Source organism: Arachis stenosperma, chromosome 10, assembly GCF_014773155.1.
Source record: "Arachis stenosperma cultivar V10309 chromosome 10, arast.V10309.gnm1.PFL2, whole genome shotgun sequence".
NCBI lineage: Eukaryota > Viridiplantae > Streptophyta > Magnoliopsida > Fabales > Fabaceae > Arachis > Arachis stenosperma.
Window position 1 is genome coordinate 115,831,018 of NC_080386.1, and position 14,517 is coordinate 115,845,534.

The 14,517-nt window shown below is 36.8% G+C and overlaps 2 protein-coding genes across 4 annotated transcripts; one reads left to right on the forward strand and one right to left on the reverse strand.

Moving 5' to 3' along the window:
- Nucleotides 1–6,347: 6,347 nt before the first annotated feature.
- LOC130956566 (uncharacterized) lies at nt 6,348–7,393 on the reverse strand. Its single transcript, XM_057883612.1, has one exon. It carries the CDS (start codon nt 7,346–7,348, stop codon nt 6,587–6,589), a length of 762 nt encoding a protein of 253 aa, XP_057739595.1. The 5' UTR covers nt 7,349–7,393; the 3' UTR covers nt 6,348–6,586.
- Nucleotides 7,394–8,587: 1,194 nt separating this feature from the next.
- Nucleotides 8,588–12,399, forward strand: LOC130955479 (ultraviolet-B receptor UVR8). Of its 3 annotated transcripts, none has more exons than XM_057882329.1 (5): nt 8,588–8,827; nt 8,921–9,097; nt 10,402–10,437; nt 10,562–10,719; nt 10,808–12,399. In XM_057882329.1, exons 1-5 carry the CDS (start codon nt 8,734–8,736, stop codon nt 12,083–12,085), a joined length of 1,743 nt encoding a protein of 580 aa, XP_057738312.1. In that variant the 5' UTR covers nt 8,588–8,733; the 3' UTR covers nt 12,086–12,399. The 3 variants fall into 3 exon arrangements, with proteins under 3 accessions (XP_057738312.1, XP_057738313.1, XP_057738314.1); XM_057882330.1 differs by having other exon boundaries at nt 10,580–10,719; XM_057882331.1 differs by lacking the exon at nt 8,588–8,827 and having other exon boundaries at nt 8,921–9,110.
- Nucleotides 12,400–14,517: the final 2,118 nt, after the last annotated feature.

A 14,517-nucleotide genomic window follows, 5' to 3' on the forward strand; every position in this document is an offset into this window, starting at 1 on the left:
AATTAACCACCTAATTCAACTAAACTAAATTAGTTGAACTAAACAAGCTAAACAGAATGAGCTAAACCAGATTAATCAAATAGAAATATTGGTGAGAGCATGATCAATCAATTATTGGTGAGAACATGAAAACAATAAACTGCAGTATTACACAAACTACACCATAAATTACATATGAGCTACAGTTTTCAAAGAAAAATAGGGGCCAAAAAAATATGAGCTACACCATAATATGATACTCTATCAAACAAAAGGCCGTCCAGCAACCAGATCAGAAGGAAAATTACATCAGACAATAAGGCCAGCGAACAGTCAAGACAACAAGAAAAACGAAAAATAAACACACAAGCTATGCACATTAAATAAAATCAGTCAAGTTTAACCAGATCTTAGATCTTCACAGTAGAAGATCAGAATCAGAGTTATCAGCATGCTATATACAGTTAAATATAACATAATTTCTAGATCTACTAGGTCTCTAACACATGGCACGAAGCAACAACACTTATTAAACAGCAGCAGTAAATAGTTGTTTCCTAGGTTCAAGCAAATAGCAAACAGAATTCATATGACTTAACCAGTTCCACAAACTGAAATCATTGCAGTTCATATAACAGTCCAAATTCTCTAATTAACCACCTAATTCAACTAAACTAAATTAGTTGAACTAAACAAGCTAAACAGAATGAGTTAAACCAAATTAATCAAACAGAAATATTGGTGAGAGCATGATCAATCAATTATTGGTGAGAGCATGGAAATAATAGACTGCAGTATTTCACAAACTACACCATAAATTACATATGAGCTACAGTTTTCAAAAAAAATAGGGACCAAGAAAAATATGAGCTACACCATAATATGATACTCTATCAAACAAAAGGCCGTCCAGCAACCAGATCAGAAGAAAAATTAGATCAGACAATAAGGCCGGCGAACAGTCAAGACAACAAGAAAAACGAAAAATAACCACACAAGCTATGCACATTAAATAAAATCAGTCAAGTTCAACCAGATCTTAGATCTCCACAATAGAATATCAGAATCAGAGTTATCAGCATGCTATATACAGTTAAACATAGCACAATTTCTAGATCTATTAGGTCTCTAACACATGGCATGAAGCAGCAACACTTATTAAACAGCAGCAGTAAATAGTTGTTTCCCAGGTTCAAGCAAACATCAAACAGAATTCATAAGACTTAACCAGTTCCACAAACTGAAATCATTGCAGTTCATATAACAGTCCATATTCTCTAATTAACCACCTAATTCAACTAAACTAAATTAGTTGAACTAAATAAGCTAAACAGAATTAGCTAAACCAGATTAATCAAACAAAAATATTGGTGAGAGCATGATCAATCAATTATTGGTGAGAGCATGGAACAATAGACTGCAGTATTACACAAACTACACCATAAATTAAATATGAGCTACAGTTTTCAAAGAAAAATAGGGACCAAGAAAAATATGAGCTACACCATAATATGATACTCTATCAAACAAAAGGCCGTCCAGCAACCAGATCAGAAGAAAAATTAGATCAGACAATAAGCTCGGTGAACAATCAAGACAACAAGAAAAACGAAAAATAAACACACAAGATATGCACATTAAATAAAATCAGTCAAGTTCAACCAGATCTTAGATCTCTCCACAGTAGAAGATCGGAATAAGAGTTATCAGCATGCTATATACAGTTAAACATAGCACAATTTCTAGATCTACTAGGTCTCTTCATTGCAATAAGTGCTAAATATAAAAAGAGAAGTTGAAATTAAATGAAAAAACATAATACATATAGTAGTAGTGGTAAGAGTTGCCTATAGACTATAGGTAGGGTTCCCTCCAATCTATATTTCCTTATTTAATTGCCATGTAATACTATAAAATTGTACACATACAATATGAAAATAATCCATATAGGTAGCAAGTCCCTTATTCTGAATGCTTGTTCTTTATAAAGTTGTACAAAAAAAATCAAGTTGTCCCATGTATTTGTTTAATCTCGTGCTGTTGAATACTAAAAGTATAGTCATTCTTTTAAACTTCTTCCAGCTCTAACATAACCTAGTTACAAGCTATTGGATGGAACAATCATATTTAAACATTCAACTTGCCTCAGTATTAAGTATTTAAGTTCATTTGCCAAAATAAAACAATTATAATAGCATAATTGTCCTTACTTGTTCAAGAACTGGTTAAATTTACTTGTCCATACAACTTTTCCTTATTCTGAATGCTTGTTCTTTACCTGTGTGTGAGTTGCTAGCCTCTCATCTGAGCTTGACTACCTTGAAGGTTAGCAATCTGCTGCGTAAGCCTTACCAACTGTCAAGCAAGAACTTTATATTAGTTGCAACCTGAATATTGCACAGGAAAAGAAGAATATATTAGCATGTTTGGCACAACAGATTATCTAGAGACTAGAGAGAAATAACAGTTTTTAATACTTTTAAAACTTTTGACAGAAGGCTCTTTCAATATATAAGATGTTTCGAACCAAAAGTAAGCCAATTCGAACACATTCAGATCAACGTGACAGCTTCTCAAGTAATTATGCATAAGAAACCTATGAGAAAATGTGGATCATACCTCCTTTCCCGTCTTAGCAGTTCTCTTTATCTTAGCAAGAAGCTTCTTTTCCTAAAAATAGTAAAAAAGAAAAATATTAGAGATAATCCCAAAGTTCAGCAAAAAAATAATCAGTGATCACTGAATAACTGCTTCACATACTTCCAATTGTAATGATCCAATTTCCCTCTCTATACCTGAAAAACATCACCAAAAATCAATCAATCAATAATTTCTAGGAAATTCACACGAAATTCGAAGAGATATTTATATTAGCATAATTGAGCAGCTTTTTCTTTCTATAGCATAAAAAATAGTTACCTTGAATGAGATTATCCTGCTTTAGGAATAAGATTTAACCCAGTCTAGTCCAAACTCTCAAAAACTTCTTTTAAGGTCAGATATGTCCCATCTCTAAATATTACAACCTGGACAAGTTAAGATTATTCACAGTCATAATCTTTCTAAAAAACAATTCACGGGATATTAATAATCAAAATAGTATAATAAAAGGCATTTGATATTGACTTCTGCAATGATGATAACCAGTTGATCATTTTAAGTATCCTGAATGTCGCAAGTATTGTAGCAGTATTATCTATCCCATTCATATGTTGAATTAGCATACTAAAAAGTTATTCAATATGAAAAGTCTATTTTCTATTTTCCTTAGTACACATACAGTACAAGTTTAATGTGACCCTAAAATTAGTTAAATACTCCAAACCTAATCCGAAGCATCAAATTTGTCATAAACAATAATCCATCCCAATTTGCGAGAAATTGTAAACGAGAAATTGAATAGAGTAAAATAACATGTACAAACCCTCAGCAAAGAATCAAGCAAAGCAAAAACGGCGAGGCAGGGAATGGCAGAGACGAATGCACCAGCAGGGAAAATCAACCAAAGCAGAAATGGCGAGACAAACACGAACGAGGGATCAGCAGATGCGAGGTGGAGGCGCGGTGGAAGGGATGACAAAGAAGACGGTGGCTAGCGCAATGTTGAGGGTTAGGGCATGGTGGCCAGAGCATGAAGGCGATGACAAAAGTAAGGTGAAACCACAAGGAAGGAGAGCAGAGAAGATGACACTGGCAACGATGCAGAGGAGATCGGCGAGGAGGAGCACGAACGAGGGATGTAGCAGATGCGAGGCAGAGGCGCGGTGGAGGGGATGGCAAAGAAGACGGTGGCCAGCACAATGTTAAGGGTTAGGGCATGGTGGCCAGAGCAGGAAGATGGCCAGAGTAGGAGAGCAGAGAAGACGACACTGGCGACGATGCAGAGGAGATTGGCGAGGAGGACGATGCTAGTGACGAGGAGGAGACGAGGCGGAGGAGAGGCTAATGGCACAGCGAGGACGGTGCTGGTGACGGCGGGGATCTGAGCTTTTCCAAGGTTGCCATGGAGTCGACAGCTGAGTGACGATGGTAACTTGGTAAGAGTTGAGAGTGAGAGAGTGCCAAAAGGGTTTTCAGATCGAAGCTAGCTTTGGGGTAACTTAGGGTTTTATTTTCCCAAAATCTTTTGGCCACGCTTTAAAGCGTGCCAAAAGAGTCCCTCGTTCCCTCTATGGCCACGCTTTTGAAGCGTGACCATTCCAAAAACGTGGCCAAATCTCTATGCAATCGCCACCCCCACAATAGCGTGGCAGTTGACCACTTTTGGCCACGCTTTTAAAGCATGGCACAAAAAAAGCGTGGCCATATCTCCAATCAACTGCTGCCCTTCTAAAAGCGTGGTCGTTGACCTTTTTCGCCACGTTTTTGAAGCGTGGCAAGAAAAAACGTGGCCAAATCTCTATGCAATCGCTACCCTCACAAAAGCGTGGCTATTGACCACTTTTGGCCACGCTTTTGAAGCATGGCAAAAAAGAAGCGTGGCCATATCTCTAATCAACTGCTACCCTTCCAAAAGCGTGGCCGTTGACCTTTTTCGCCACGATTTTGAAGCGTGGCAAAAAAACGTGGCCAAATCTCTATGCAATCGCTACCCTCACAAAAGCGTGGCCATTGACCACTTTTGGCCACGCTTTTGAAGCGTGGCAAAAAAAGTGTGGCTATAGGCCATTTTTCTTATAGTGTGTTGGGAAAGTTCACACTGATGATAATGGTGCTGATATGATGACAAAAGCATTGTCAAGAGATAAGTTTGAAACATGTTTTATCGTCGGAATGGCAAGGGCCTCCACCTAGTCGAGAAGTGGGAGATTTATTGAGTTTTTTTTCTCTCCTTTGTGAGAACCAAGCCCAACTTTTTGGGATGTATTCTTGTACCCTTGTGTCACTATCCTAATCAGATTTTTAGGGTCTCTTTGAGTGTGAAAGAGTAGTCACAAAGTGTGAGAGAAAAAAGTAAAACAGAATTTTTGTTTTTATACAAAGCAGTAAATTTTAAATAAAAATTTTTCATTCGTTCACTGTTGAATCGGTTTAAAATTTGAACTGAATATTCTTATCATCTTGTTCTTCATACTGGACGATAAAGATGTTGATTGGAGGTCTTCAGTGGAAGAAACTGGCTTCACAAGAGAAAAAATAGATTTTCCATTTTTATAATATTTGAGCAGCAGTTTCTCATTCGTTAACCGTTGGATTGGCTTGAAATTTGAACCGCAGCTTCGCTCATCTTGTTCTTCATTCTAGACAATGGAGATTTTGATGGGAGATTTGCATAGAAAAAAATAGGTTTTGAACAACAGTTCTATTTTTTGGGTATTCTTCATCTTCTTACTTTTTATTTGTAAGCTTTGGTATATTGAATTTTTGGCTGGTTATATACACGATATGTGCTTTGTTTGAGACTCTCTTATACCTCTTTGATTATAGTAGAGCTTTTCATTAGTTTGGATGATTTGTGGTTTTTACCTCTTACATTAAGAGAATTTTTCACTTAAAATATGAGTGTGTTCTTACTATTGTTTTGTTTTGTATATTTGCTTGTTCATCGTTACTATCATATTGTGTTGCGAGTGCTTTTATATTATTCTTGTATTGGAACCAAAACGTGCTATTTGGAACCAAAACCCTTGCAATCCTTCATTAACTTCGATTATTCTTCATCATTAAATCGAAGAATAATGATAGTGTGGCCGACAAGTTTATTGCTGTGATGGGTGTAACAAAGGATATCAAACTAGCAGAAAAAGGAGAAGATGAAGATAACGATGAAGAAAAATAAGAAGAAGAAAGTGGTGAAGCAATTTTGTAGCTGCATCTATGATTTGGAGTTTGTTCTGAGAGATGAGATTATTCCGAAGTCGTGAAATATATATGGTGGAAGAAGCGAGTAAGAGGGTTGAAGTAGTTCTTGGTCTATAATACCACATGCAGGAAATTTGGCTTTTGATGCTTCTTCCTGTAAACAAATCCAAATTTTCATCCATCCATTCCTACATTTTTTTTTCTTTCTCTATCACCTATTTTGAATCCATCTTTAGTTGGGGTGCGGTGAGATTGCAGTGGTGTAGTGGGATTAAGGGGTGGGGTGGTAGTGAAGATCAAGAAAACTTAAAAGGTATGGAGAAAACTTAGTCAAATCTTTAGAATGGCATTTGTTCTTGAAAGTAAGATATGATGGAGCCAAGAGAAAGGATAAGGATCAGTAGGAAAACGTGCCTAGCTAAACTCTAAAACTTGAGCACAAAGTATGAAAGTAATCTAGAGAACTAATGTGTGATGAAGTGCTTGGCCACTAAGGGAAAATTATATTGAGAAGTGAACTTCTATTCTGTATTTTATTAAACACAAAATATTACTTATAGGAAAAATGCAGCACCATAACATCCATGCATTTGGCAGTAGACACATGCCAAGTGGGATCTTGTTCCGATCCAAATTGTGGTGTCAGAAAGTCAATCAACGTCATACACAACACAGTTAAATAACTCTCATGAACACAACTTTCTAACTACACTAATTGCAACATAAATTAAATCTTTACATTTATTCTTCAGAATCAGCTCCCATTAAATGCTACCACTTTACAAACATTAAGTATATTGACAACCTAGGGATGATCAGTGCAGAGAGACGAAGAAGGGGGTGGCATGACATCATCATCCTCGCTAACATACGCGGAGAGGTTAACATACTTATCCTGTTCCGCCCTATTCCGCCACCGTGCCCTGCATATCACGCAACTCGCCGATCTCCTCCCACTGCTCCTCTTCCACCTCATAAGGCACTCTTCATGGATAGGGTTCCTGCATGTCCCACATGCCACAAGCTTCTCTTCCTTCCCCATCTCTTCCATGCACACGGGACACGTGGCGCCCTCCTCCGTCTCGATCGACGACGACGATAACGACGATCCTCCTCCCTCCAAGAACACCTGCCGGAACCTCTGCTTCAGCGCGTCCCCCGCCACTGCCTCGGGGAGCGTGGGTGCCGCCATCAGGCGCTGGACCTGGCAGGGTCGGAGGGTCCTCCGCCTTAGGCAGGCGTCGTCGAGGGGCACGCCCAGGACACGGATGAGGACGAAGAGGATGTGCTTGCATGGGGTGGTTCGGTCCGGGCACGTGCATGATGGTGTGGACGAGAGGTTCACCGTGTAGACGTTCGCGGTGGCGCCCAAGACGAAGAAGGTGGTGGTGGAGCGGTGGAGGAGGAGGAGGCGGTGCCTCAGGGCACGGACTATCCGGTCCGAGATTGGTTGGCTCGGCTTGAACCGGGGGTGGTGGTGGTGATGATTCTGCTGCGACGAAGACGACGATGATGACGAAGAAGAATTATTATTATTATTATCAGAATTAGAAGCAACGGATTCCATTGTTATGGAGAGAGGGTTGTTATGACAGTTGGTGGTTTTGTTTGTTTGTTTGTTGGGGTAGTTGGAAGAATGGGAATTTAGGATATAGTTATAGATATGATGGGAAATTGAAGGGGTGTGGTTAATTGTGGCTGTGAATATTCTTTGTCTTTGGGGGCACGTGAAGGGAAAGAGTAAGATCAGAGGAAGGAAGGAAGCTTTATTTAGTTAGTTTGTAGGGTGGAGAATTCCAAAGCGTAATTTGATGATGAGGTAATTACCCATGCAGCACGCTTAAGCTACCTGCCTAGCTAGGCAAATCAATCAAAAATCACATACCATTACGTGCAATTCACACATGTTGTTGTTGTTTTGCCAACTGCTTTTGTACTAGTATGTATCTTCTATTTTGGGGGATAAGGTATATTCCTATCCTTCCTTTTGAAATTAGATAGCGTCTCATTATTCTCATATCTATTGGAACAACTGAACGACCTTCATAAAATGTTATTTACCATTGTTCTTTATTGCAGCATTCATAATGGTGGATATACGCATATCCTTATTCATTCTTGTGAATGAATTTGCTATAGTATAGAAAGGTCTAACCTGTTATCAATTATTTTACATGATCATTTTAGATTATACTATATTCTCATCTCTCTTTTTGGTTGATGTTACACAATATAGAAAAAATTTCAAAAGTCAAACAGAATTTATTATTTTGTAGCTAATATTTTTAATTATTAATATAATTTTTTATAATTCAATAGTTTGACAAAATCTTTTTAATTTATATTTTTAAATATTATTAGTTCATTATTGGAAAAAAATAAATTCTAGTATTTTTTATATTATATATGTCTTAAGAATTGGACTGATCACTTGGTTAAACAATTTTTGGATTCTTTTACCACTTAGCTTAACATTTTCTTAATATTTTAATCCGTATATAAAAATGTGATTACTTGCTATACTAAATCATATTGTCAAAGGATAACATTTCACATGGGAGAGTATATAGTGGGTTAAAGTTTTATACCTAAATTACTTTTTATTTTTATTATTTTATTCCATGGTTATAATGAGAGAAATTGTTTATTAAAGTTAATTTGAAATAATATATAATAAAAAATTGTTCATGTTGTTCAAAATTTTCATTGTTCCCCTAGCACTCCCCAAAATAATATTGTCAATTATAGAGAAACAATATCCACTATCGAAATTATATTATTTAACTAACTATAAAATAGAATAAATTAATACAATAAGAAAAAAAAAATAGAAATGATCTGCAATAATTGACGCCATCGAATCGAGCTTATCAGGAAAAACAGTCGACAGCCTCTCTGTTCTGTGATGTGAGTGGTAGCTCAGCTTCTGGTTTTGCGAACTCGCCGGAGACCATGGACGACGCCGGAAACATTCCAAACTCCGGCAACCCATCGCACAAGGCCATCGCCGTCACTGCCGGGGAAGCGCACACTCTCCTTCTTACTGGTAACACCGCTATATTCAAAGAGACCCTCAAATTTCTCTGTTTTTTTGTGTGTGTGAAAGAGGGAAATAATGTTCCAGTGTTGTTGGATGCAGGGGATGGGAGTGTGTACTCATGGGGAAGAGGAATGTTTGGGAGGCTTGGCCATGGTTCAGAAAAGGATGAGCTTTTACCAGTTCAGGTCAAGTTTCAGAACCCTAATGGAGGAGAAGCAGAAACACCCAAAATTGTTGCTATTGCTTCTGGTGCATATCATAATCTTGCTCTTGCAGGTTCTGTAACAGTGTAACTCTTCACACCTTCTCAATTTCCCTTTATTTATTTATTTATTTATTATTTTTCTTTTTTTGAAGTTAATTAATTTTGATACATTAAGAGTAGTGTAAACTTGCTTGCAGCGTCATCTAATCAAATTTGTTGTCTTATATGACCAATTAAAGTGTATGTATTAAAGTTTGAAACTTTTGCTGTTAGATTAGGTTCTGGGTAAAACTTTCTGCTGATAGTGTATGCAGATTGCATCTTTTAACTTTTCTAATCATGTTTCAAAAATTTTAAATTTTTTTTTTTGGGAAGAAAGAAATAAATAAAAAGCTATGGTTTTGTGTATTTGAACATAAGTGACAAAGGTGTTGAGTGACAACAGGGGAAGTAAGTTGGGAGTGGAGTGAAAGTGAGAAGATTTTGATTTTCACTACTTGGTACTTGTGGGTGGAACTTGAAGATAAAGGGTACATAGCCTTTTCAACCGTGTATGGCTTTCATTGCACCAAGCAAGAGTAAAATGGTTATAATATTGACTGATTCAGTTGAATTGCTTTGTGAAGTCCTTCAGTCTGCTTATACTGAAGACTTGCTTGGTCATATGATATTTAAAGCTTTGTATGCATTCTAACATATTTCACTGTTGCAGAATTCTTAACTTAACCGGTATAAATAATTAAATGAAAGATTCACTACAATGTAGTATCTGGCTTTTTTTAGCACATGTTTAATTAATTTGATCAAAAGAGGAACAATTGAGCCCTTTTTCTTTATAAGCTTATATAAGGGAATAAGGAATATATGATAAATTGTTATGTCAACTAAGACATTAGAATGATTTTTAATGATATGTTGCCAGACTCTTGTTGTATTATTGGCTGCATTTTCAAACTACATGTAATGCTACTTTTTGAGCAGTAATAGTTGTTAACATCAACTATATGAAATTAATATGGAGAAAAATATTTGAGACTATATAACAAATTTTATGCATCTTCTTAATTGCATTGCAAGTGTAATGGTGTGAATAAATATGTCCAATTTGTGCCTTTTTTTTATGTCCTTTGGGTCTCAGTAAACATTGATAAGTGCTAACAAGGGAAGAAGAATTCAGTCTCTCTCCCTCCAAAAATGGATCAATTACTATACCCTGCTTTTGCAAGAGTGAATATCATATGGATGCCTTTGGAATTTTGTGCTGATATAGATATGTAGCACCATGAGTACTAGGTATCTGGTGTAATCTTAGGCAGGTTCAACTTATTGGAATTGGTTTTTTGCCGCAATAACTCTTCCTTCTGTGTGTTGACAGATGACGGGTCCGTTTGGAGTTGGGGTTACAATATTTGTATCCTTAATATGCTGGGAGTCACTTAGTCGAATTGAGTTACGGATATTACTTATTTTTACTTTTGAGAGTTTTGTTTACTTTATATTCATGATTAGTATCTACATCCTTGACTACTGTATGGATGGTCAACTTGGAACGGACGGAGAGGATACACCTGATGAAAATTCTATTGGTGGAGTTTATAACCTAGCGCCCCACTTATTGAATAAGTTTCCCGAGTCGCACCCACTTGATTCTTCAACTGGTGTCTCTGAAGTAGAAGGAAAAGGATCAATTAAGGTACAATAAGAAACATGAATTTCATCCTAAAACATAAAACATCGTGAGAATGTCTTAATGTGTGTTTTTGCCCATTTAATTTTGGCAGATACATGCTGTCAAAGCAGGAGGAATGATGTCTATGGCTATTGATAATCGTGGCACCCTCTGGATGTGGGGAAACTGCCCACAAGAAAGCAAAGGTGAATTCTCTCTTGTAAGTAGTTTCATTCCAATGCCAATACTGGCCTTTCATGGCCTTAATGTTGCCAAGGTTGCATGTGGAAATGAGCATGTTGTAGCATTGGTTAGTGCCGGAGAATCAAACAATGGTGAAGATTTGGTCTGCTACTCTTGGGGTGTTAACAACCATGGCCAGTTAGGATTGGGGGATAGGGAGAACAGGGCACATCCAGAAGTTGTGAAAACATTTGGTGAGGAGTCCCCTTGGACAATTTATGACATAGCATGTGGTGCTGCTCACACTGCCTTGCTCACTCGCAAAAAGAAATCTACCGAGTTGGAAAGCAAGTGCTGGACTTTTGGCCTTGGGGATAATGGCCAACTCGGGCATGGAACAACACAAAGCGCATTATTTCCTACACCTGTTCAAGACTTGCCGCAAGATATATCTCTTATTGGTATCGATTGCGGCTTGTTTCATACAAGTGTGGTTTCCTCATCAGGGGATGTGTGGTCATGGGGAATGGAGAAGGGTCTTGGCTTATGCCCTGATGCTGGTCGTGGTTCATCAGATTCTGGTGATGCCCTCTCACCCTTGCTTAAACCGTGTGCTCCATACCAACCTAAGTTTCCAGATCCGGTTCAAGTTGCATGTGGAGCTGCACATACTGTTATTGTTGCGCGGGATGGATATAAGGTGTGGTCTTGGGGTAGGGGGCGATGTGGAGTTCTTGGAACTGGTAACGAACTGGATTGTTATACCCCCACAAAGGTGCGGTGGCCTCCAGCGACCGAAGATTCAGAGGAAGAGGAAGCAAAGAGCTCCCTCGAGCAGGACAGAGAGAAAGAAAAGGAGGCCGAAGTAAAAACAGAAACAGATGAGAAATTATCCTCGGCACTGAATGAGCTGAAGCAGCTTCAATTGAAGCTATCCACAATGGAACAATATGCTAGCATACTTCATGGTTGTGTTTTCGGAAAACCTTTTGCTGAGCAAGATGTCCCTGCTTCATTGAAGGATTCAGGTTCATTCAACATTGCAAAAGAATGGGAGAACATGTTGGAGACTGCAGATCATAGGACGCTAATGAGGTTGGAAATGTTCTACCGGGACATGCTTGCTGGTGTGAAAGATAAACAAATGAAGAGAAGGATCAAGGAAATTGTAAAGGAGTGCCTCCAATCACCGGAGCCGAAAAATTAGTATGTATGAGAGGAACAAATTGTTGAACACACAAAAGGCAATGAGCTAGGTGATCATGTTCCCTTTTTGCAGGGTGGCATGGCATGCCTACTTATCGCTTTATTTGATCATTCTATTTTGCACCTTGCATCAATCCTCGGTGCCTCGTTCTATATGTGTATTGTTTAAGCCTAAAGATATGTAAAATTTGTGTCAATAACATGTATAAGATATGTATTCATTCCCCTTGTAGCCTGAATTTGATCCCAGGACATGAGTAAAATGCCATTTTAAGTAAGCTTTTATTTCAATAATAAAAAATATATTTCAACGAATTATATTTCTAGGAATATTATATTTGGAAATATTATTTCTAACTAGAATAAAAAATTGTTTGTTTAATATTATAAATAATTGAAAGTTAATTTTAATAGTACGATGAATGAATTACAAATATGTTTTATTATATATATTTTTAGAATATATTTTTAATTTCCAAACATCTTCAATGTCAATAAAAGAATTCTTTAACAAGAAATATAATAATTGAGGGATATAATAATAATTTTATATGCTACTTTTTATTCTTTTGACATAAAAATTATCAACTATTTACCTTTCGAGAAAAAAAATTTTAAGTTTTGGCATAAATTTTATCTGAAAATAAATTATTACTAAATTAGATTTTAGAATTTCAAATAAATGAGATTAATATGTTTTCATAAACAATGTTTGAAAATAAGTTAATTCTTTTTTCTTTAAATGAATAGTTAAATCTCAAAATAGTTCCTGAATTTATACTTTGAACTTGTACTTGAGTTTTAAAGTGATCCTTTAAAATTAATAATTACTCAAATTCGTTTTCGAAATTCCTAAAATAATTTCTATCCGTCCTTATCGTTGAAAAGGACTGAAATGACGTCTTTTTTATATTTATTAAATAATAATTCAAAAAACGCTCACATTCCCTAACCCTTCTCCAGTTCCCTTCCTCTTCCCCAACCCATCCTCTTCCTCTTCTCCTCCCCCTTCCCCAATCTCTACTGTTCTGTTAGTTTTTCGTTATTATTAGTATGGCGCCGCACTTGGTGCCTTCTGTTTCTCAGTTGCACCAAGAGTCGTTACCATTGTCGATCTTAGCTTACGGAACCGACTCGCATTTTTTACTCCAGTTCGCTACTCTCGGTTCCAACAAGTCAGTGCGTTGCCACTGCCGCCTCTCTCCTTTTCCTTCTAGACCAGCTGCACCGCTATGTCGTTGTTCTACTGTCAAAGTTGTTCTCGAACTCGACTGATGTAGCATTGACAAGAGTGGCAGTGGAGTTTGCCATTCTCAACCTTCCGATGTCAAACCACAGGTCCAATTTCGGTGATCACTTCTTAAGAAGCATAGCAATTTTTCTTTCTTTTTTTATTTTTATTTTTTGCTTTTATTGACTGAAAATTGATGAGTAATGAAAATGTTTAGTTATTCATCTATGAAAATTGATGGTTGGTTGTGTATGAAGAAAAATAAAATAAGGCAATAAAAAAAATTAATTTTGAGACAAGGGAGGCAGAGAGAGAGACTGAGAGGAGACAAGAGAAGGGGGAGAGGGAGAGAGAGAGGAAATGTAAGAGACTAGGTTGGAAAAGGAGGAGCATGCGGCGCGGTGTGACACCGTGACGGAGGCCGGCGAAAAGTGGCAACAGAGAGAAAGGGGAAGAGGAAGGGGCTCGGGTTAGGGAAGGGAAACTTAGGTTTTCTTTTTGTTTCTTTAAAATAAATACAAAACAACGTCGTTTCAATCCTCTTCAATGGAAAGGATGGACAAAAATTATTTTAAGAACTACTATGAATCTCGGAAGACAATTTTAAAGACGAATTTAAATAATTATTAACTTTAAAAATCACTTTAAGACTCGAAATGTAAGTTCATATACTACTTTGATATTTAACTCATCGGACATCTTAAAGTACAAGCTAACGATGTTGACATCGCAATTCGCAAAATCATGTGATTATTCTCATTGATAAAATATACACACACACAGTCTACTTAGGATATTTATTGCCAATAGCCCAATACAGCGAGTGTACCGCTCGTCAAACAGTCCAAGTTATCCACCATAACAAAATTATATAAGTAATCTGACAAAAATGTCAAAAATTTCTCTTAAAAATATTATTTAATCACACTTTAAATATAATTTACAAGAGAAAGTAACGATTTATGATTTTCCAAAAGGAGGATATATGGAAAAAAAACAAAATATACATTATAATTATGATTTTTGTGGGTACTAGTGTCAAAGAAATTAGCTCCCTAACTTGTAATGATGAAGATCACTCAAATTGTACACTTACATGTCACGTTAAAAAAAACAAAACATTCTTCTTTCTTTAATTTCGCTCTTTTGTCCTTTTCTTTTCAGATAATTATCTACTTAATGAAATAACAAGCCTTTTATGG